The sequence below is a fragment of the Equus asinus genome, chromosome 3 (genome assembly GCF_041296235.1).
Source record: "Equus asinus isolate D_3611 breed Donkey chromosome 3, EquAss-T2T_v2, whole genome shotgun sequence".
Classification (NCBI taxonomy): Eukaryota; Metazoa; Chordata; class Mammalia; order Perissodactyla; family Equidae; genus Equus; species Equus asinus.
This window is the reverse complement of record NC_091792.1, coordinates 120,184,075-120,208,766: the sequence shown is the minus strand read 5'-3', so window position 1 is coordinate 120,208,766 and position 24,692 is coordinate 120,184,075. Positions and strand designations below refer to the sequence as shown.

Genomic DNA, 24,692 nt, shown 5'->3' with positions numbered 1-24,692 from the left:
TTTTTTTCCTGCAACTATTGCCCCCAAATCAGAGAATCATAAAATTTTGGAGCTGGATGGAAGCTCAGAGATAGTCAAGGGCAAACCTCTCATTTGAAGAGAGGAAGACACTGGGCCCAGAGCACATAAAGGATGTGGGGAAGGTTCAAGTTTGCTGGAACATAGACTTTGCTGCCCACTGCCTTCAGTCATTCCCATGGTTTTCCCTATTTGGTTAAATACCACAAACAATTTTGAAAAACTGTTTATTGTGGAGAAAGTTAAACATGCACAATAGTATAATGGACCTCAATGTCCCACTACCCAGCTTTAAACATCGTGAACCGACGGCCAATCTGGCTTCATCTATATTCCCACCTACTCCCCACCTCCCAACCCCTACTGGATAATTTTGAAGGGGACCTCAGGCATCATATATTTCATCATAAATATTGTATTTATCTCTAAACCATAAGAACTCTCTATTTTTAATATTAGCACAATGCTATTACCACACCTTAAAAAATAACAATATTGCTTAATATCATCAAATACTCAGTTCAAACTGCCCCATTTGCCACACACTATTTTTTTTATAGTTGGTTTGTAGAAAGCAAGTTTTGAACTTTTAACAAGTGCAAGACACTGTGGAGGACACAGGGATGGGTAAAAAACAATCCCTACCCTCGGTTCTGAACAATCAAGTACGAAATTGAGAACCTCTTGTTAAAGTGGAACAAACGTGCACATGGTACAGAGGGAAGCAGTGGAGAGATGTGCTCATTGGCTGCTGGGGTTCTAAGCCTACCTCACCACTTACTAACCAGGTGACCCTAACTAAGTCACTTGACCTACCCGTGCCTTCTTCTCCTGGTCTGTGAGATGGGGCTACGAATAGACCTACCTCAAAGGGATGTTTGGAAAAGAAATGTGGTAATACAGGCAAACACTTAGATCAGCACATACAACATGATAATTACACAATAACCATTAGCTATTATTATTATATCCCAACATGGTTAGGATCCATTAATAAGTCTTAAGGCACTTTTAGTAGAAAGATGGATAGTTCTGGTTGTTATGCCACAAAAAATAATAATACATAATAATATTATTTTGTATTACAATAATGAAGATGATGATGCTTTTGGCCAGGATTTATTTTTTAATGTGCAAGTCAATTAAAATTAATTGACTTTAATTGTGAATTACAATTAATGTGCAAGTGTCTTTGCACTCATAGTCTCTCTGTCTTTCTCCTTCTTTCTCTTTCTCTCTCTCTCTGCTCACAGCTTCCTCCAAGCTGAGGTCAGAGGGACACCACCCCTGCAGCCACATCTCCAAAGCATTTCTTTCCTCAAGGGCCTAAGGAATAGAAGAGATCTGATTCCTAACTGAAATGGGGTAGCAGCAGAGAGGTTGCTAGAATCTCTAGGCACAGGGTAACCATCCATCCAAGATTGCTTGGTTTATGCCTGTTGTCCCTTTTCTCTCCCCAAAGTGTCCTAGTTTGGAAAATAAATTATATGATCCCTCTGCCTGTACCCAATCAAAACATCAGGCAATTTTAAAAAGCACAAGTTTTGGAGTCAACCTTCCCCCATTTATCTCCTTCCTCCCTCCCTCCATCCCCCTACTCCGCCCTGCCCTGTAAATACCCCCACCTCTTTAACCACCGGAGGCCGACGGACAAGCTCTGACCACAGCTACTCCTGTCACTGGGAATGGTTTACACGACTGCACCGACTGCACCGGCGTAACAGGGCCATACTCTCCCTGCTATCTTTTCAATTGTGAAAATAATCAATCAAGAATGAGGGGCAGCTCCCTAATCTGAGTTGCTAATTTTACGAATTGTAAATAGATTAGACAATGCTTCTCCCCTCCTCCCTCACTAATTTACAGGCAGTCTTTTTTGTGTGTTAAATACATTTTACTCCTTGTATTTACTCAACCATTTAATACTTTTAACCTTAAAGCAAGTTTTTCTTACTCCTCCAACGATATTTCTTTAACAGATCCTAAAGGAAATGTAAAAAGGCAAAAGGTCGTGGTGCTGTGAGATTAAGACAGATTTGGATTGTACAAATTTATGACAACAAAAATAATTTTTTAAAAAGAAGTTGGATTTCTCAGGGCCAAACAAATCCTGATACAATAAAAATCATGGAAAAAAGCTCCTAGATACATAATGTGTCAGTCATTCCATTTTGCAGACATGTAGTGCCTACTGCGTGCGTGGCTTTGTTTTGGACAAGCCCTTCAGTGAGACCCACAGTTGAATTATAGCACAGTTTCCTCAAAAAATGTATTATTTAGTGGACAGACTATGACAAGGTTACAAATAATTCTAATAAAAGGCAATGAAAGATATATGACTTAAGAGATGTCTGAACCATTTGCTGTGGGATTTATGGAACATGAATGTGCCTCTGAAGTGTAGAAATACTCCTAATTCTGGGAAGTAGCATGGTCTCAGACACCCTATAAGGTGTTTACTTATTTATTTATTTTTGTACAGTGCCCCAGGCTGAGGAAGTTCTCAGCACTGGTTGGGGATAATTATGACAAAGTAATCTTTGACTGTCATAGTTTAAGTAGTAAATATCTATGCCTCTAGGGTTTTTAAATTGACCCCACACACTTTCCCCATCTTTCACCAGACGTGTCCCTTCTGTTTTCTCATGTTCGTTGCTCCATCTTGGCTTTAGATTCTGTTTCCATCTCCCCTTTTCAATCATCCTCCCCCACTGACTGGATCTTCAAAATCTCCCTCTTCTGGAGCTTTCACCTCAGCCTACAAACAGCTCAAGGCTCCTCAATCTGCCCTTGACCTTTTGCCCTATCATCTCCTTAGAGCATTAAATTTCTTGAAAACTTAAGAAACAGTAAATCCTTGGATCCATCTCTTCTCTTCTAATGTATTGCTCCACCGGCTGCAGCCTGAATTCTGGCCTCACAAACTCTATGGGGATGTGTGTGTGTGTGTCTGAGTGAGAGTATGTGTTTTGTCACTAAAGACCTCTAGGTTAACTGGGGACGTGAGTTTCCCCAGTTAATTAACAGAGTACTAAGCACAGGGGCTATGGAGTCAGCCTGCCAAGGGTTCAAATCTTGGTGCAAATTTTGTGCAAGTTACTTAACTTCCTTGTGCCTCAGTTTCCCTAACTGTAAAAGGAAGAGTACCTACCTGGTAGAGTTATTATGAGGATTAAATGCGTTCGCGTATATAAAGAATTTAGAATGGTTGGGCGTTGTCAGTTCTCATTATGATTACAAACTTCAATTGATGCTCTTCTGTCCTTATCTTATGTGAGTTCCCTAGGAGACAGGATACAATTGAACACTTCTGCTTTCCTGAAAATCTCCTTTTGCCACAGCCCTCTCTGTTTTTGCCTTTCTGACCCTTGCTTATCAGGATCTTGTGTGGGATTCTCTTCTGCTTGTCCCTTAAATGTGGCTGTTTCCCTGGGTGCTGACATCAGCCCTTTGCTTTCCTTGTGGTGTACCCGCTATCTGGGGTGACCTCATCCAAACCTTGCCTGCAGCTACCTCCCTACAGCCTGGCCCTATGCTGAGCTCCAGGTCTGCATATCTAGCTTTCAAGAAGCCCATGATCACCTCAAACCCAGCAGGCCCAACTCCAAATCCTTCATCTTCCACCACAAACCTGCTTCTGTGTCTTACTGAGGGGAAGCACATTGTAGCTTATACCAGGAATCAGGGCACCATCCTGGAGTCCTTTCCACTCACCTTCCAAGGGATCAAGGCCTACTGGGTCTGCCTAACATCTCTCTCATTCATCCCCTCTCACCATGCTCACCTCCACGAACTTAATTCAGTTCATCATTGCTCCCATGGATCACTGCATTAGGCTCTTCACTATTTTCTCTTCCAGCCTCAAGTTTAGGCCCCTTTCAACTCATCCTTCACTGAGCTTCCCCACTATCTTTCCAAAATGTAAATCTTATTACATCTGGCCCCAGCATAAAGTCCTTTAGCGACTCTTCATAACTTAGAGGACGCAGTTCACGTTTCTTGGCATGAATGGCTCTTGTTTATCTCTGTGGTCTGCACTCTGCCCTTCCCGACAGGCCCCGTTTCCCTAACTGTGCTGCCCTGCTTGTGGTTCTTCAGAGTCCTGACGCTGTTTCATGCCTCCAGCCCGTTGCGTGTGTGCTTCCTACTGCCTGAACATGCTCCTCTTCCTGCTCTGCCTTCCTCTCCTCCGGGTCCCTCAGAATCTAACTGCCACCTCTTTGGGGGAGCCTTGTGAGAGCACCATATAATATGATGCAGGTGTTCACACAGCATCCTGAGCATAGCTCTGTGAGAAAATGTACGACAATTTAATCTTTGACCCCCTGACGTGTCTTTCTTCGTTCTCTGCAGATCCCATGAGGGCAGCATCTGTGTCTTGTCTGACTTCCTTCCCAGCACCTAACGTAGCACATCTGGCATATAGAAGGTGTTCAATAAACGCTGGCTGAAGGCTTGAACTAAGCATACGTTATCTTCTTCCATCCTCACAAAAGGCGAGGTGGGTATTGTCAGTATAGAGTCTACCAATAAGGATCATATATTCACTTCTCCCACTTCATGGACAAAACATTTTCAAATGGTTACCAGAAAAACAAGGACTATTAGGTAGCAAACTTGAAAAGGATTATACCCTTGGTGTAGTAATTCTACCGCTAGGAATCTATCCTAAATAAATAATCAGAGGCAGAGAAGTTTTATTTACCAAGATGTTCATCAGCAAGTAATTTATGACAGAAAAAAACTGGAAAAGAAAAGAGAAATGATTAAACATCCGGAATTATGGTACATACAGACAACTGAACATTATACTGCCATTTCATGTTATGTTTCCGAAGAATCTTTAAGGATCTGAAGTAATGCTTAAGTTATGATTAGTGAAAAAGCTGGATAGAAAACGAGCAAGTATTATAAAATCTTAAATTATATAAGAAAATAAACCTTTTAGAATAAACACGGAAAAAAGATTTGAAAGAAACACCAAAAGGAACTCTTTAGTAATTATATCTAGGGTGATTTTGTTTTGTTCTTTGTAATTTTTGGTATTTTCTAAATTTTCAACAGTAAGCATCTTTACTTTTACAATCAGAAATGTAAAAAAATTTTCAAGTTAGAGATTTGGGGTGTGAGACTATAGTGAACATCTGTTCTATTTGTGCAGCATCATTTTGCCTTCTGGTGAGAGCACCTCAGATTTTCTTTGGGGACACATCCTTCTTCATTTTAGGCCTTAAGATGTGGATGAAGTGGGTACTCAACCCTAGCTCCAGGAGTGAGCATGTGACCAGACCTGGCCAACCATCATATTCCATCCGTCTGGCTTTGTGACTGGTTCCAAACTGGCATGTGACTTAAGCCAAGTCAAAACTTTTATAGGAGATGTTAACGAAGGCAGAAAAATTCTGCTTACATTGGTACTAATAAGCTGTCAGCCTAGAGCTGCTGAGTGCACACGAGGATAGGGAAGCAATATAGGAAAGTACAGCTGAAGGTTGGAGATGGAGAAAAATGCCTGTGTGTGTACACACACACACACACACCACCTTCAAGCCCTCACGACTTTGAGTTCGTGGATCTAGGAATCTAGAACACATCATCCCTGGACTTTCCAGTTATAAGAGCCAATAAATTTTAGGTTTCTTTGTTTGCTTAAGTCAGTTTGAGCTGGGTTTCTACAAGTTGCAATTAAGAGTCCTCACTAATACAATTATGAAAACAATAAAACATATCAAGTGTAATTCATGAAAGGGTCCAGGGCTATCACACATCAAGGGCACAGAACTGGTGCCACACATCCTACCTGAGATATAAAACATTTCCATCATTGTAAATGTTTCTACTGGACATGATCTAAAATACAGTTCACTCCCCTAGCATTTCACTCAGAGCACCTTCTAGATGCCTCCTTCCGAGCACCTGGCTGGCAGGGGCTATCATCAAAAATAGCTAATCGCCCTAAAGGCACAGGGACTGGAGGCTCTGTTGTGCCTGGCATTAAACTGTTAATTGCTGGATCTGGGGAGATTTGGGGTATTTCAAGGGAGGGTTGGAGTAAGGGGGTGATTAGGTGTTTTGGGGGAGTGGCTTTTTTCCAATCAGTACAGAAAGATTTCAATATTCTACCAACCAAATTGGTGTGTACTGGCTGAACACGAGCCCTGTTAGCAGATATTACAGTTTCTTATTTGGCTATCTGTTTTCTCCCCTGGACTGTGACTCCCCCTAGACAGGGACCTTGTCCTACTGATTTTTGTAGGTCTTGTGTCCACCCAGGTGCTCAGGAGATGTTTGTTGAATGGTGAATATGAACGACAGTCTAGCATTGTATCATTCCCTATTCTAGGTTTTTTTTTTTTTTCCTCTGATAGAAGTTTCCTGCCTAGAATTAAATTGCAATATGGTCTCTTTTCACTCACTCTTCTGAAGACTTGTTATCCTCTCCAATATCAGTTGATTGAAGAAGAAAATTGTAAATTTTCTCTCTTGGGCATAATGTTGATATTTTAACTCAGTGATTTTTTTCTCACTACAAAATGGATTTTAGAAATAAATCAAGATCCCAGAAACTTCTGATTGCTTTGAGTGGTAGCTTCTATCTCTGTCATCCAAAGAAAAAGATGTGGTCTGATGGCTCAGAGCACAAACAGAGACCTTTGCATTTCAGTTCTCCCACAGCTGTATGACTTGAACCATTCGCTAGGACATTGGGGTGTGGGTTCCCACACTTCACTACAAGGATTGCGGCAGGGCCCACATCTGTCTGTTAACAATGGTACTCCCAGTGCACAGCTCTTACTCATTCACAGTAGACACTTTAATGCTTGTTGAATGAATAAATAAATTCAAAGAGAGGCAATCATACACAATGATCTAGCAGTGATAATTTTTAAGTGATTAGCTTTAAAAATCATTTTTCTTAAACCAGTTTAGGTCCTATCAACATCAAACAGGAAAGCTTTCAATGTTAAATAAAGTGTGTGTGCGTGGAGGTGCTGGTTAATTATAAATTTTGAATACCACTTTAGAGAAGAATCTAGGTGTATTTAAATTATTTCCTCGATTTTTCCGATGGGCATCTCCCATTTATTTTCCATTCCTAAGCTCTCTGGAGGGGTGTTTTACTGGTTTGTTAGAAGACGCAGGGAAAGCTCGTCATGCCTGGAGTCAGTCTTACAATCTTGGGTCTCCCCTCTATTAGCTGTGTGATCTTGGGCCACTTTAGAACTAAAATAATAAACATTATCTGCTCTACCTACCTCGAAAAGCTGTTACTGTGAGCATGAAATAATATTCAGGTTAAGGAGGAACTGTAAAACGCTACAAGTTGTTACCCTGAGTAAAGCACTTCCTAGGCAGTGGAAGCTGGCTTAGGTGCAAGCCTTGCACTATTATTTCGCTCCTGGTGCAGGCGAGGGCAGCTAAAGAGGAACGCCGGGATCTCCACCCTGTAACTGTCCTCGGATAGAGGGACAGAGAAACCCTACGGGGGGGCGGGGGGGGAGGGAGTAATGCCGAGAGAGTTTAGCACAACGATTTTGGCGCAAAAGGGTTTAAAAGCTCTGGCTCCCAGAGCAAACTTCGCAAGGCGCCCCTCCCCTCTCCAAAGCCCCAGTCTCCAGAAAAGTCTCGGCAGTGGATTGTAGGACGGAGGCCACTCCGACCAATAGAAACCAAGTGTGATCTTACCGTTTAAGAAGCAGGTGGAGAAACTGAGCGGAAAGAATTACCTACGCCGCAGCTCAGCCTTTTACCCCGGTGCCAGGCGCTGCGTTTGGTCCTCCCCGACTAAGAGAAATGGAGAAGAACGTCGGGGCCCCATTCTTATCCCCCTGCCCCCCTATTCCTGTCCCTGCACCACCTCCCCACCAGCCGCGTCCAGCCTCCTCCCTCGGGAGCGTGCTCGAGGGGCAGGCGGCGGACCTTTATTGTCTGGGGAGCATCTGCCAGGTGGCGGGCCCGTGCCCTAATCTGCGCGTGGTGCCCAGACTCACAAAGCGCGCGGGCAGCACCACCCTCGTACGGGAACCGCCCCCGGCGGCCGGACCACAACACAGGGGAGGAGATGAAGGGGCTCCGGGGTCGGGAGCGGGCGACCAGGGCCGGCACGCCTTCCCCCTCCCCCTCCCCGCGGGCTCAGCCCCCCGGGATTAGCACGTCGAAAGAGCTGGGAGGGAGCGCGAATCAGGCGGGAGGGAGGGAAGGAGGGGAGGTGAGGAGGGGCGCCGAGAAGGGGCGTGGCCGGCGCGCAGGGGGAGGGCGCTGGGAGGAGGGGCTGCTGCTCGCCGCTCGCGGCTCTGGGGGCTCGGCTTTGCAGCGCTCGGTGCACTTGGGCGAGAGCAGGAACGTGGAACGGAGCTCCGATCCCAGCGCAGCCACCGCAATGAGAGGCGCTCGCGGCGCCTGGGATTTTCTCTGCGTCCTGCTTCTCCTGTTCCGCGTCCAGACAGGTGGGAGAGCGCCGCGGGCACTGGGGCCGCGCCCCCCGGCCAGCCTGGGCCCCCGAGGGGTCGAATACGCTGGTGTGGGTCGGGAGAGGGGGCTGCAGGTCGTCCAGTGCCTGCGCGTTTCAGCCTCCGGGAAGATTGGAGGCGTCGCTGGGACTTTCCTGCGCCCTGCCTTGCTCACCTGCGCGAGGAGACCGCAGCGCTGGTGGTGGGCACGCTGAGCTGGGGTCCTCCAGAAATGAGGGCAGCAAGGGGGCTTAACCATGAGCGAGGTGCAGGCTGAGGGCAGCGAGCTGCGTGCGAGTTTGGGGTTGCTTTTGTGCCGAGAGTGCGCGGGGGCACCGGCGGGCGGGTCGCCGGGTCGCACCCAGCGCGTTATCTCCGCCGTGCGAGGCGCGGCCGCTGTTTCCTTTTGTTAAAAGTTGCGCTTGTGTGACCGGCGCCCCGGAGGACCGGCCTGCAGGTTCTCAGCTGCGCCGAGGGCAAAGTTGGAGAGGCTTTTCCTTGCTCTGCGGCTGCTGCTTTGCACACCGCGGGCACTCTTTGTGCCTCGGAGCTGAGGACCGACGCGCTGCCGCCTCTGCTCGCGGCGCCACCCGTGGACGCGAGTCGGAGGCTGCGGCGTCCCCCGGTCCCCTGGTTATGCTGCGCCGGGAGCGCGCGGTGCGGCTCTGGGGCCCGACCCTGCGAACCTGGAGGTGGCGGTTACTGGGACAACTTAGGCAAGGCGTGTGGAAAGCAGCCGCTAGGTCGCAGACTTTTAGCTTTTATAAATCCCGTGCGAGAGACTCGCCCCTCTCTGCCGCTTTCTTTCCTGCCACGCGCCTCGAAGCGGCTGGTGGCTGCGTTTGCCGCCTGCTCCCGGGGAAGGCAGGGACACTGCGCTGGAACGCCGCGGTCCCTGACCCCGGCCGCCTCCGTCGCCCGGCCAGAGTGCCTGGCCAGGCTGGCGGGGCTCTGCAAGCCCCGTGAACCAGTGTCTGCGACCTGTAATCGCAGGTCCCTGTTTTCTTTGGGAATTTGGAGGTTTGCAATACCCCTCCCACGTGATATCAATACTTAAGGGCTGCCTGAGGTGGGGGGTGGGAGATGGAGTGGAACTTTCTGCAAATCTTACTTGGATCTTAAAGCTGTTAAGAAAATCCGGTTATATCTGCGCGGGAACTTGGGTCTTAAGGCGGCGGCGGCGGATTTGCAGGTTCCTGGGAACCCTCAGTCAGATTCCTGCCCATTCCTCCTTTTTCTCTGGGTGTCGCTGGTGCGCGAGCGAGTGCCCGTCGCCCAGCTAACCCCTGGAGCCCTGTTCTCTCCCAGGTCATTTTTTGAAAAAACCTTTACAGCTACCCTGATGGTGTAAGGATGGAAAGTGAGTCTGAACCGGAATTGAAGGGCTCCAGAGGGAGCATCGCTGTGAACTGTTGTGGGGCTCTATCGACTCCCGGTCAATTTTCTCTTAAAGTCTCAAGATGCAGCCTCCGCCTTCCTGGGCTTGGAAGGCATTGTCAGGGCTTTCCTGTGGGGGGACGAGGGGTCTTGCATCTGAACCCCTGTGAGGTAGGAGGGATCATGAGTGAGTGTCCGGATTCCGTGGCGGATTTGACCGCCTAAGCTTCAAATGACATGTTTGGTCCTTAAATCTCTATGCCTTGGCGTTTTAAATTTCAGTTAAGGTGTGTGGACCGGAGGGGAGTAGGGCGCTAGAAAGACAGACCACACAGAATATTTCCTTTTTGAAAATTAAATGAGTCAATTTCTTCCTTCTTCCTCATCATTAGCCTGCTCCATCCAATAGATTTTTGGCAAAGGAATTTTAAGGTCTGGCTCCTGGGGGGCACTATGATGCCCTTCTGGTTCTCCTTGTCTCAGCCGTTTATTGCCTGTGTGCCCTTGAGCAGGTCGCTTAAATTCTGGGGAGCCCAGTTTCCTCAAGAGGACAGTGAGGCATCTTTGGGTCCAAAATTCTCTAATTCTCTTTCAGTCTTCTGAGTGTAGATTCTGCACTTCTGAACTTTTTCCCTGATTCCTTCCTACCTCCTTGAAATTCCTCTGCCTCTTCTGGTCAGAGGGACCACTTGGTGGGATCCTACTGGTCTCCCCCTGGCTAAAGCAGGGAGGTGTGGTTAGGCTGCCCTCTCCTCAATCCACTCACGGTCGCCTGCAGTTTCCCTTTGAAAGCTAGGAGGTGCCAACTCTGCAGGACCCTCCATCCCCTCCCTCCTCCCCCCTAGTATTTACAACTCCTATGCCCAGCAGGATGAACCTGCAAGGAATTGTGAATCATACCTTCTCCTTGTTCCTGCAGATGTGAGGCTGGAGTCATCCCCGGCAGCTGGACACAGGACATTCTGGATTGTTGTCCTGCTGGAAATAACATGATGGTCTTGTAAAGGGATCCCAGATAAATCATTTATCCCCATCCTGGTCTTTCCTGCTCATCCACATGTTTTTCCTTATGACTTTATAAATCACAAATGCTGTGCAATTACAACACGTCTTCTAATGTGCCTTAAATTTCACGTTACTTGTGTGTTGTACATTGTTGTTGCTCTTTAATTGGAAACTGCCAGGCCTTTGGTGGTTCCTTTACCTGACATTTCCAGTCCTCTCAACAAGTCCTGCAGGTAGATAGGACTGGTACCATCCCTACCATTTTACAGCTGGAGAACCCGGCTGAGGATGTCAGTTCCCAGAATAATCAGTGGTGAAACCTAGCTTGGCCCCATATGCCCAATTGTACATCCATTCACATGACTTACCCATTCGAAACTGTTTGATGAGGACCTATTATATACCAGGTTCTGGGAATACAAGGTGGCCAAGGTCATTACTTTCCCAATTTTGGTGAAAAAGCCCTAGAATTGCCTGTCTTATGATGTCTGAGTAAGAGTGTTCTAGTTTGAGGAAAGTCATTAAATTATAGCCCTGAGTATGAGGCCTTAGGTGTTAGCTGTCCCATTCCAGTTAGTCTCTGAGAAATGAAGATAAGCTGGCTCTAAAATGATGGTGTGAGCCAGTTGAAAATTTTCTCCATCCTCCGCTCCCCAAAATAAAAAATGGTCTTAGCATTATATACTCGTGGCATACTCGTGAAAGATAAAACCCCCGTGGTGGTAACACCGTTGGCCCTTTGCCCCGGACAGGCACGATGAGCTATCATGGCAGTTTACCATTCATAGCCTTTCTTCTCCCAAAACAAATTCTCATCAGACATGTGCCAAGTATTTTGTGTGCTTCCCCTGGAGCACGTCTGTGTACAGATGTTGTGGTGATGGATTTTGCTGCTGTTGTTGACGGCTGCTAGAAGCTGCCCTTAGGATTTTGACTCATTTCCTCGAGTCTCTCCCAGCTGATTAAAGGAGGACATGAGGAAATGAGCTGCGGTGTTCTGAGCGGAATTCTCGAAGCTAGGCTCGGGGTAGGGACCCCTCCAAGGCAGTCATCCAGGCGGCAGCAGCGTTTTCTCCAAAATGAACTTAGTTGAACAGTCAACAAGCTAGGATGTGGGAAGTGCTTTATTTTGCTGCATTCGTGTGTGGTAACTTTTGAAAAAAGGGATTGAAAGACATTTGAAAGAATCTTAAATATGCAGAATTTCATGTGCAGTTTCTATAACTTGAATAGATATTTTCATGGCTGCAAAGCCAGAGTAAAGAGGGCCTTCAAGGGAGTTATTAGAGGCAAAAGTTTGAATCTAGAGCAAATCCAGTGTAAGTCTTTGTTCAGAGTCGGCGGGCCTTGTGAGTAAGCCTGGCTTCACAGCTCTGATTAGTGACATTTTGGACATGAGACAGCCCATCTTTTGACTTTAGACTCTTAATGAGTAAAGAGAAGTTGCAAGCTGACAGTCCATAGACGTGTTTTGTTTGGTCCACATGATGCTTTTTTGGAAAGCATGGAGGCAATATTTAGAAATTGGGAGAATTTATATTAAGACCTGGGTTTCTCTGTCCTTTTTTTATTTTTTATTTTTTTTAGGAAGATTATCCCTGAGCTAACATCTGCTGCCAATCCTCCTCTTCTTTTGCTGAGGAAGACTGGCCCTGACCTCACATCCGTGCCCATCTTCCTCTACTTTATATGTAGAACACCTGCCACAGCATGGCTTGCCAGGTGGTGCCATGTCGGCACCTGGGATCCAAACCAGCAAACCCCGGGCTGCTGAAGCTGAACGTGAGCACTTAACTGCTGCGCCACGGGGCCGGCCCCTCTGTTCTCTTGAAGCATTGAATTACTGCCCTTTTGGATGGGACCTGTGCTCTTCAGGTTGCTCTGGGCAATACTGCGCTCCATTGCCAGCCTGTAGACATTTGGGCATTTATCCTCGGGCCCTGGTGAGCACAGGTGTGACCACAGAGGTACCCAGTAGAAGGGGCACAGGCCCAAGGAGTGAAGACAGCCTTGTTCTAGTCTCCTGGCTCCATGGCTGACAGCTTTGTTGTGTTGGAGCAAGTTGCTTAACCTTGCTGAGCTTCACTTTTTCATCCTAGTTTTAGCTGTGTGACTTTGGGAAAATTACTTGACCTCGCTGTGCCAGTAAATGTGTTGCTACATATACAGTTTTTAGAATGGCGTTGCCTGGCACACTCATAGTACAAGCTTAGTACATGTCAGCTATAATTATTATCTGTAAATAGGAATTATTATCCCTAAAATGGGAATAATGCCTACTCTAATATGATTACCCTAAAGATTAGAAAGACATTCTTGTAGAGATGCTTGGCATAGGGTCTGGGGTGGGAGAGGCACCTAATAATGAGTAAACTCCACAAGAACGTAGAATTTGACTATTTCTCTTTATAATCCTTGCGTGACGATACCAATAAGTACTAACATGACAGCTTTAAAAAGGAAATCAATTTTAATTTTTGTCCTGAGTTTTATGTAGCTTTTGACATAACAGTTGGGAATCACTACTCTTAGAGATTGAACAGACCTTGGACTTTTTTTTCCCCTGGGGGAAAAAAACCTAGAAGATTCCTCCAACGCTAACATTCAGACCTGCTCATTTTTCCATTCATCTTGTGCTTAGGCTTCCTGCTTACATTTGGCTCTGACACTTGTCAGATATCTTCCAGCGCATGCCTTTCTGACAGCTAGGTTTTCAACACTTTTGCAAACTGTAAAGTTTGAGCTCAATTGTCATTCCGGGCATGTGGCATCGGAGGTAAGAACTCGGGTTGTGAAATTGACGACCTGGGTCTTAGCCAGTTTGGCCACTTGCCAGCGGTGTGATCTGGGATGAGACCCTTGCCTCCTTTATTTCCTCATCTGTGGAATGGGGGTGATGGCGTAGGGCTACTGCGAGGACTAAACGAGGTGATGCTCGGAGCTGCCTGGCGTGGGGACCCTCACAGGAAGAGCACGGGGACTCCACCATCAGGCTGACTTTATGTTCCGCTTTCAGCTTTCTCTTAGAACAAAAAAAAATTGAAAATGATTTAAAGCAAGATTATGTAGAGGGCTTTTTTTGGGTATTAAGATGAAGTTTATACAGTTAATGTGTAGTTTTTAAAAGTCTCCAGTTAGTGGTAATGCATACTTCTTTCTCTGGTTCTTTGTTTAAACTTAGTTGGCTTTCCACCAAAGGGGGCACAGATTTCTGAATAAAAGTTGAGAAGGGGAAGGGTCTGTAAATGGCCATTTTTTCAGGGTGAAGAAGTAAGTGTAGGGGGCCATGAACTCTGTTACCTTCAAGGTCAAGGTCAAGGTCAAGGTCAAGTGGCTTTGAAAGCACCCTGAGAGAGAGCAGCTTCTCCGTGACTGCCTTCCCTGGGCGAGAGGCCCCCAGCTGACCTTGTGCATTAGCAGTTCTCCCGTCTCCAGCACTTGCACCACGCTTTGAACATAAGAAATGCTCAGGAAACATTTCAGATTCAGTTTGACAAAGGTTTCTCAACCTTGCAGGGACCACAGGTATCCGCTGGGGTCGGCTGGGGACCCGGTAAGTGCACAGCCACCGATTCAGTGGAATTTGGTGTCCTAAGAGGCGCAAAGTGCTTGCGGAGGTTTCAAAGGCGAGAGGAATTTACTCTTAATGGGCAGGCAATAGAGACCCGGTGTCAGTAAAAGTGTGCATGTGGGAGGTAATATTTGAGATGAATTTCTGCATCTTAAAAGGGCAGAGAGTGTAGTTGAGGCTTCAGTTGGAAAAATCTACAGAAACAGGGAGCAAGACGTGAATTAAGATCTCCTTTGAGGATTGTCAGATCTTTCCATTGCTGTGGTGGCTGGGGGTAGAAAATTGGAGGGAAGAGCCTGGAAAGAGGGGCTCTTTGATTAGCCTCAAGGAGCATTGGAGCCAGGGTGTATTCTGTGTTGCATTGGGTCCAGATTCTGAAAACAGCTTTGAAGTCAAGGCCAAGGTGGACTTGACCCGGTGGTGGCCCTCTGGGCTTTGCCTGCTGGCCCAGGGCTGCTTGCTCCATCCTTCTGTCCAGTTAAGCACGCTCTCCAGCCCCCTTGGAAAACTCAGACGCCCACTTGCTGTGGATGGCCAAGACTAAGGGAGGGGTTGTGTGTGTGTTTAAATTTTAGTAAAATACACATAACATAAAATTTACCGTTTTAACCACAGTTAGATGCACAATTCAGTGGTGTTAAGTACATTCACGTTGTTGTGCAACCCATGTCCAGAATCCTTTCCATCTTGCAAAACTGAAACTCTATACCCATTAAACGCTAACTCCCTTTTCCGCTCTGCCCCCAGCCCCTGGCAACCACCATTCTACTTTTCTGTCTCTATGAATTTGACTACTCTGGGGACCTCATATAAGTGGAATCATAAGGTATTTGTCCTATTATGACTCATTTATTGTACTTAGCATACTGTCCTCAAGGTTCATCCATGTTGCAGCGTATGTCAGAATTTCCTTCCTTTTTTTTCTTTTTTCTTTTTCTTTTTTTTTGGTGAGGAAGATTGTCCCTGAGCTAACATCTGTGGTGATCTTCCTCTATTTTGTCTGTGGGACGCTGCCACAGCATGACTTGATAAGCGACATGTGAGTCCACACCCAGGATCCAAACCGGTGAACCCTGGGGTGCTGAAGCAGAGCACACAAACTTAACCACTACGCCACCCAACTGGCCCAAGAATTTCCATCCTTTTTAAGGAAGGAAATGCATGTATATTTATGTGTATGTGTGTACCACACTTGGATTACCCATTCTTCCATCAGTGGATACTTGGGTTGCTTCCTGCCTTTGGCTGTTATGAATAATGCTGCTGTGAACATGGCATAGCATGTCTAAGGGTGAGTTTCTGACGGGCTTGTTTTGGGATGGTTAATCTATGGCCGAGAGCCGTGTTGGTGGGGAGCTGGACAGAGGGATGATCAGTTAGACTCTTTAGATGGCATGTGGATGAAGGAGTGAGGGCCTGGATGTTAGGGTACGTGTTCTGGAAAGAAAAGAGTGCACCCAAGAGACATAAGGAAGATAAAGGTGGAGACTTAATTCTCTTAGCAAATTCACGGGCACGTTGGACCTGTCAGGCACTGATGAGATTGAGAGGACAGGGAGCAGGAGTTAGCATGGGTGCAGGTAACTGGGAGAACTGGTGGTTCTGTGGAATTAATGGAAATCAAGCCAAGAAGAGGAGCAGCCCGTGTGAGGGAGGGAATAGGATATTGGACTCCACTGTGTCTGTTCATTGATTATTTTCAGGGTGCATTTACTTGAAACTCAATTCCCCAGACCTGATGGTAGATACAAATGAAAGTCTTCTTAGGGTCAGGTCCATCTAAGAAACACAGCTGAAGCCCAAAGGTCACTCGACATGCCTCTATAATATTTTAGAATTTGGGGATTATAAAGAATTGTGGGTTGTGTATCAGTCATATAATGAAATGTAAATGTTCATGAAAAGAAATAAATAGCAGAAAAATAATCTTGCATGTATTCTCTGTATTAGGCCATTTTTAAAGTAAGTTTATTGGTTTCCTCAGAGAATGAAATGGACATTTTGGGTATAGAAGAGAACGTAGAGATGATCAAAGCTTTGGGAAGTAGGCCCTTTGAAAGCAACTTAAAGAAATTGGATTTATTAAGCCTGGAGAAGATAAGGTGAAGGAAGATCAGTGAATGACAGTCTTCAAATATTTGTAGTATGTGAGTGAAGAATGAGACAAAATGAGAGGAGTTTAAATTGCCCCAGAAGGAAACTGAGATTTTTTTTTTTCGTGAAAATTCTTTAATTGGAAGAGTTGGAAAAGACTATTGCATTCCCAGAGCTGGTTATAGGGTCTTCGCTGCAGGTATGAGGAAAGCCAAATAATTGTCATTTTGAAATGGTTAGGTCACGCCCACCTCAATTGGTTCCATGACCCTCTGAGGGTCTGAAATCTTTTCTAAATAAAATAACCAGCCGTTTTTCTTTCTTCACTGCCTTGGCAGTGGGGTAGGGTGTTTTTCATAAATTCTGGGTAGACTTGAACATGATCCACTACTCTCTTCACGGTTTTTGTGTATACTGAAAATAGCCAGTAAAGAACCCACAGCCTAAAAATGGGTTATTGATCTGTTGGGGTGGGCGACCTAACCACAGAATGAAGTGTGCAGTGTGATAGCTTAAGCTGAGTGCCAAAATAAGAAAAACAAAAGGAAGTTCGAGGTCTAGAGAAATCCATAATCGATCATAATTAGCCCTAACCTAAGAATGGTTGTGCTCTGTGATCACCCAACTGACTGGTAATTTTGAGATACGGCCAGCCTTGCTGCATGTGGGCTGAAAGATCTGTAAGGGCGAAGGAAGGCCTTTTCCCTTGACTACTCAAGGGTAAATCATTCACGCTGTGGTTTACCCACCACCCTGATGACTTCCCTTCCCACCTGTCCTTTTCCTTTGGTCATTTCATGGTCATGGGTCAATGGCAACATTAGATTGGCCAGCGGTCTTGTAGGGGAAGGTGGTAGAAATGAAATTGCAATTCACCAGCTTCTAGTTGATTATACCATTTCACCTGTCATGTCAAAATCTATGATGATGTCCGAGACGTGATTCCTGCCTTTAAGGAGCCAAGGATCTATGGGAAGATAAGTGCTGGGTAGATGCTAATGTAATAAGATCTGTAATAGGATTTAAATAACAGTCTTGGTCCAGAAGCCAGGAGCCATAATCATTTACCATTGGGTTGGAGGAATGGGCATCGCTTCTTGAGTAGAATGGCTGATTCAGAGGAAGATCTGGGACCTGAGTTAAATCTTGAAGAGTGGGACAGGAATTGGTCAAGGGGTGAACAGCGAAAGCAAAGGGTTACAGTCACCCAAAGACTCCCATAGAAGAGTCTGTGGAGACTAGCAGAAGATGGGATAGGATCATTTTTAGGGCACCTGGATTTCTGTTCTTCAGTAATTGCAGTATTCCCTACAATGCCATATATGGTGAGATTTTTGTAAGTTTGATCTGATCAAGTAGTTGCTTATTCAGAGCAATAACTTTAAGAAATGGAAAAGGAAAGACCTCACTTTTACATGTATCACGTATATTGCATGTACATTGCAAATCCAGAGTAGATTCCGGCACAGGTACTTTGGGTTGTTTTTAAGTCCAGGGCTTATTACCCTCCCCCACCTTCCTCCCCCATCACCCCCAGCCAAGATCACAGATTTTATAGACTCGACATCTGATAGTGGCAATAGATGATCTTTGATTCTTTGCTTATTAGCAGATTTTAAATATTTAGTCAAATGGTAAGCTGGGTATGTAGCAGACTGCATACATTCATTTGTTAAAAAACAAACAAACCAGCAACAAGCAAAACCCCCAAGCCTTGATAAGGGTCCTGGGTGGCTTAGGACATCTTGAGATTCTGCTCTGGGTTCCCAGCCCTGCATTAGAAGGTAATTAGAAGGTAATTAGGGCCACTGGTTCCTGCCCTCCCCCAAGCAGTGAGCCTCGGGAAGGGGGGAGGCGGTGGCTGTTTGTGGGAGGCAGAAGCCTGTTCCTTACGGAAAAGGTATGAGTGATGGCACTTGCCAGGGAATGCCTTGTTCTTGACCAAGTGGAAAAAAATAATAGAGAAAATGAAAAGAGGAGAAACTATTACTCCTTTTCCTGTATCTTTAAGTTCTTTAGTGAGGCAAAACATCTGGCTTCATTTGGGTTTACCCCAGGTGACTCAGGTTATTTCAAAGGGTGTTATAAAATTCTTCAGTACAATCCCAGACTGCTAGTCATTTAAATATAATGGCCTATGTAGATTCAGAAGAGTTGCTTGGCAGAGTTAGAACAAAGGAATTGTTATCACAAAGAACTTTGGAAATTATTTGGTGTATCATTTTATTGCAAGGAAGTATTTATAGAAAGACATCTAATGTAGATTTGACTTCTGGGGAAAACATTTACTGGCGATTTTAGAAGTGTGAAAGGTGGCTGGTGGCATGGGCTCTTATCCTACGTGGTTAGTGCATGTTTAAAAGAAAACAAGGCTATGTTTTAGAATAAAAAATTGTGAATTATTCTGCTTGGAAAGACTATGAGTACTTTTAAAGTAATACAATTTTTTAGCTTGTAAAATGTTTTAAATGGGTTTCCATCCTAATTTTCACAATGTAGATTTCTTTTTTAATGGCTGGAGTGGAGTGAATGTACCTTGGAAAGAAGTGGCCTGGTGAAACCTCATGGACTGGTCTTTAGGCTTTTTGTTGTCATTAAACCAAAATTCTTTTTTTTTTTTAAGTTTGTTTATTTATTTTTTGAGGAAGATTAGCCCTGAGCTAACATCTGCTGCCAATCCTCCTCTTTTTTTTGCTGAGGAAGACTGGCCCTGAGCTAACATCCATGCCCATCTTCCTCTACTTTATGTGTGGCACGCCTGCCACAGCATGGCTTGCCAAGCAGTGCACTGTCCGCACTCGGGATCCGAACCGGTGAACCCCTGAGCTGCTGAATCGGAACGTGTGAACTCAACTGCTGTCCCACCAGGCCAGCCCCAAACCAAAATTCTTAATCCAAAATATGTCATTAGAATCACCACTTGAAAACGGTTAATTGGGATGTTTAAATGTTTTTCTACTTATTTTAGTATAGTCAGTATATTTACTGCAGAGAAATAGTAGACAAGTTTCTAGCTCAACCAAAATGCATCACTTTCATAAAAAAGCACCCCCCTCTCCTGCTTTTTAAAATAAACTAGCATATGTGGAAGGGTTTATGAATTTTTTAGTAGGTCTGAATGTGTAGCCTAATTTACATTTGAGCATTTTCAAGGAATATTATTTAAAAGGATCACCTTAGTTTCAGAACTGCCTTCTAAAGGGAGGCTGGCTAGGAGAGAGGATGCCCAACGAGCCAACGTGGCGGGTGGCGTGCTATCGGGTGAGGAAAACCCAAAGCAGAGGGCAGTGGGCTCTGCTCTCCATAGGGAAACCTGGCACGCAACTCTGGCCTCAAACTGTGATGCTTAAGATTTACAGCTTCATTCCCTTGGGCCCTTCTGATGTCTTTTAATACCAGGAATTCATAGATTTTTCCACAGGTACTATTGAGGTGTTGGGGCTGTAGCAGTGAACATACCAGACGAGAATCCTTGTCCTCTTGGGGCTTATGTTCTAGTGAATTCTTTTTCTTTCAGGAGCCCAGGCCCACACTAGCCCAGGAAGAAAGTCTAGGGTCTCTCATAGAAAGCGGCTTAATTTAGATTTATTTCAGTTCCGTATTATGGTCAATTAAGGAAGGAAGCAGAGAAAGGCAAGGTCTCTCAGAGGGTCAGGTGGCGGGGGTGGGGGGAATGACTGGGTTCACAGGGAAGAGGGGTGAGAGGAGGCAAACCAGGAGAACAGGGAAAGGAGAGAGATGGGGGCGGGGACAGGGCTAGGGGTTCACTCAGGAGGAGCTCTCTAAGAGGTTTGTCACTTGAGTCCTGTCTGCCACCGGTCCTGCCCTGGAAGGGCTGAACACTCATGGTGGTTCCAGCTTTTTCCTGCTCCGGTCCTTGTGGCTTCAGAGCCACCAGCCTCTTGAGCAGGTGTCCTGATGCAGGCCTTGCCAAAGAGCATTGAATAAGTGTGTGCAGTGCTGGGCAACACAGACAGGTGTCTTCATTTTCAGGACCTCCCGGAGCCTTTAATGTGCCAGAGTGCGTTGTCAGCCTGTAGGTTTGGAACCGTTTTTCTCAGAAGATACCAGAATGCTTTTTCACAGCTGAGAGAGATGCTTTAGGGGTCCAGACTGAATGCTCTTCAGCGGGTCTCCAAGGACGGGCAGTTCTGCACCTCCTTTGCAGATTCTTTCCTCTTTTTCTTGTTAAAATCTGACCGTCTTTGGTTTGAATAATAACTATATCCCACAGATGGCACTTTGTGTCTGACAGAGCGCCACTTAGCCACTGTCAGTCATACTGCGCATCTCGCTTCAACTCTGCTGTTGCTGTGTGAGGGGACATCAGGTTGACTTCCTGATTTGTTGCATTTTAGCCTTAGGGTGGCCTTGCAGAGGTCCCTAAAGTGGTCAGCTCTCCACTTTCAAATCAGGGAGTTCCCAAAATGAGAATTGACACTGCTGAATTACTCAGGACTGGGAAGTTCCTTTTCTGTCAATTCTTGGGCATGGAGTAGGACTTTTGCTGCCCTGGGTATTGTTAATGTTGATCCTCAGGAAGGAATCCAAGGTAAAGACTGTTTAGGGGGGCTGGCCCCATGGCCGCATGGTTAAGTTTGTGCACTTTGCTTCTGCGGCCTGGGGTTCGCCAGTTCGGATCCTGGGTGTAGACCTACTCACTGCTCATCAAGCCATGCTGTGGCGGTGTCCCACATAGAACTAGAATGACCTACAACTAGGATATACAACTATGTACTGGGGCTTGGGGAGAAAAAAAAAGAGGCAGATTGACAACAGATGTTAGCTCAGGGCCGATCTTCCTCACCAAAAAGCATCCCTTAAAAACAAAAACTGTCTAGGGGCAGAAAGTGGTACTCTCTGGAGTTATGGGCAAGCAGGCATCCCCAGTGACCACAGCTTTGGTGGAAGGCATCTAGGAGAATTCCAAGGTGCTTGGTAGGATGTCAGTTAACAGTTTGGATGGAACTACCAGCTTCAGGTACAAGCATGAGTACTTGAATAATTATGACATCAGTTGCTTTCAATGTACTTGCTCTGGGCTTGACAAAAGACTCTAGTGTTTCTAAGCCAGAGAATTCTTTTTATCCAGTGTAATCATCATTGGTTAGCACCTATTGTTTTGGGTGAGACCTTCAGGCCTACATTTCAATAGACCTTGTTTAAGGTTGCTATCAGTTGACTAGGGAAGGGTAAAAAAAAATAAATAAATAAGGGGCCTATGACTTCTAGGCCATACCCTGGGTTGTTTGAAAACCTATTAGCAGCCATTTTATTTCAAGATGAAGGAACTGAACCTTACATTAACATTAAAAAATATATATATTTTATTATGGGACTATTTCATACATAGATAATGATGTAATGAACTTTCACATATCCATCATCCAGCTTCACGAGTTGGACCAACAACCAGTCTTTCTGCCTTACCTCTGTCTGTTTCATCCTCCCCTTATTTTGAAGCGTATCTCAAGCATGACAATTTCATCTGTAAATGTTTTCAGTATGGAACTCTGAAATACAGATTCCCTTCCCTAAACATAGTGATAATGCCAGTGTCGCAGCCTTTCACATCAGTAGCATTCCAAGTCGTTGAGTATCCAGTATTCACATTTCCCCTATTGAAAGTAAATATAAAAATATACGCAAATATATAAATATTTGATAGAATCCAAACAAGATCCACCTGTTGCAATTGGTTGATGTTGCCTTTAAGTCGTTTCTTATTTATAGCTTCTATTGCCTTATTTTTGTTGAAGAAACTGAGTATTTGCAGTTTTTCAGTCTGAATTCTGCTTTCCTGTGGTGGTGTTTAAACATGTTCTCTGTATTTCCTATAAATTGGCGATTTGGAGGTTTGATCATATTCGGGTTTTTTTTTTTTAACAATACTACTTAATACATGGTGTGTTCTTCTACTATTCTACTTTCCCCCTTTTTTGGTATACCTTTGGATACTTGCAAAGATTTGCATGTTTTTGTTCTGACGGTTGCCTAAATACTGATAGGTTTATATAATACCCTTGGTTTTGCTCTTTCTGGGGGGCTAATTTCTACTGGTTTCCTACTGTGAGTAATATTTAAATTAGCTGGTACCTGTTCTTTCCTCCTTTTTCTCTGCCTAGCTTGGAATTTGAAGCAATATCCTTTTGCTCCCAGTTACTATCTATAAGGCAATCAGTGAACATATTTTTTCAGATGCTCCTCCCTCCCCTAATTTTTTTAATAGCTGTACTTTATCAGAATACGTAGCAATCAAATACTCTACTGTCTCCTTTGTTATCACCATTTAGTCTTAGTTCTACAAGTAAACATATGTTTATTGCTTGCCACTAGTCCGTATGTCCTGCCTTTCCTGACATTTTGGTTTTCGGAAGCTCCTCCTCTAGATAGACGCCTCAGGAAGCGCTCATGGGAAGTGTTTCCTGAATTGTATGTTTACAACAGCTTGTCTGTGGCCTTTATGCTTAAAAGTCAGGTTGGCTGTTAGAAAATCCTTGGCCCATCTCTTCTTTGCTCGAGTTTCTTTAATATTTTACTGTATCATCTTTTGCCATAAAGTCTTATCAAAGTCTGCTGATAATCTGATTTTCTTTCCCTCATGTTTAACTTGGCCTGTTTGCCTAGATACCCAAAGGGATTTTTCTACCTTTTTTCTTTTTTTTTTTGAGGAAGATCAGCCCTGAGATAACATCTGTTGCCAATCCTCGTCATTTTGCTGAGGAAGACTGGCCCTGAGCTAACATCCGTGCCCATTTTCCTCTACTTTATATGTGGGATGCCTACCACAGCACAGCTTGCCAAGCGGTGCCATGTCCACACCTGGGATCCGAACTGGCAGAACCCGGGCCGCTGAGAAGCGGAACGTGCAAACTTAACCATTGTGCCACTGGGCCGGCCCCAACCTTTTTTCTTTTAAGTCCAGTAGTTATCTAGTGTCGGCTGCTCTGGGTTGGTTTTTCCAGGGATGTGATACACCACTTTAATATGTAATTTCAAATGTCCTTTTTTTTTTCCCAGCAAAGTTTTCTTGTCATATAGCTTTTGCTGTTTGTTTATTCTTCTTTGTTGGCTTTAGGAATTACCATTATGTGTATGTTAGATCTTCTTTGCCCATCTTTTATATCAATCACCTTCTCTTGAATCTTTTTAATGACTTAGTAATTTGTTTGAATTGAGAAGTTTTCCTCCTTTCCATCTTCTAGTTCTTTAAGGTACTATTCATTTTATTTACTCTTATGTTCTTTTTATTTCTTCTTTTTTTTTTTTGAGGAAGATTAGCCCTGAGCTAACTGCTGCCAATCCTCCTCTTTTTGCTGAGGAAGACTGGCCCTGGGCAAACATCTGTGCCCATCTTCCTCTACTTTATATGTGAGATGCCTGCCACAGCATGGCTTGCCTAGTGGTACCATGTCCTTACCTGGGATCCGAACCAGTGAACCCTGAGCTGCCGAAGTGGAACCTGCACACTTAACTGCTGTGCCACTGGGCTGGCCCCTCCTTCATTGCTGAAATGATTTTTTTCTTTTACTTCTAGTTCTTTACTTCTATTTTTAAATCTTCATATTCTCTAATCAACTCATTTTTGAGTTTTTAAAATTCTAATTTATGGTTCTCTTTACACCTTGTTTTATTTAATCTTTTTAGCTCCTTTTGAATTATTAGGTTATAGTTTTCATAAGTTTTATGTCTTTCTGGCATGATTTTATTGTCTATCTTAAGAATGTCATTCTGACCTTATTTTTTCTTTTCTTGTCTTTTTTTTGTGAGGAAGATTCACCCCGAGCTAACGTCTGTGCCAGTCTTCCTCCACTTTGTATGTGGGATGCCTCCACAGCATGGCTGATGCATGGAGGAGGGCTGAACCTGGGATCCGAACCCACAAACCCGGGCTTCCCGAAGCAGAGCATGCAGAACTTTTAACCACTTGGCCACGGGGCCCCCCTCCCCTGATTTTTTCTTTAAATAACAATTTGGAATTCAACTGCAGTTCTTTCCTCTTGTTCACTATGAGTTTTCCTGTACTTTTAGTAGGGCCAGTATAGATTTCTAGCTCCACAGTTCTAGAGTACCCACTTACGTTGTTTTCATGAAGTGATAAAAATATGGGCTCTGCTTTTCTACGTCCCAAGATCGGACTTTTTTTTTTTTGTCCCCGTTCCCACCCCCTACCTGTC

At 44.8% G+C, this 24,692-nt stretch overlaps 1 protein-coding gene across 8 annotated transcripts in view; it reads left to right on the top strand.

Annotated features, from left to right (window-relative positions):
• The first annotated feature begins 7,948 nt into the window (after positions 1–7,948).
• KIT (KIT proto-oncogene, receptor tyrosine kinase) overlaps positions 7,949–24,692 on the top strand; it is an 82,263-nt gene continuing 65,519 nt past the window's right edge. For 3 of the 8 annotated variants that reach the window (XM_070505865.1, XM_070505866.1, XM_014853514.3), the window contains exon 1: positions 8,300–8,465. In XM_070505865.1, the coding sequence (XP_070361966.1) occupies positions 8,399–8,465 (67 nt within the window). In that variant the 5' untranslated portion in view covers positions 8,300–8,398. Of the gene's footprint in view, positions 8,466–24,692 lie in introns of all 8 variants that reach the window. The other 5 variants (XM_014853517.3, XM_014853515.3, XM_014853516.3 and 2 more) reach the window with 5 other exon arrangements.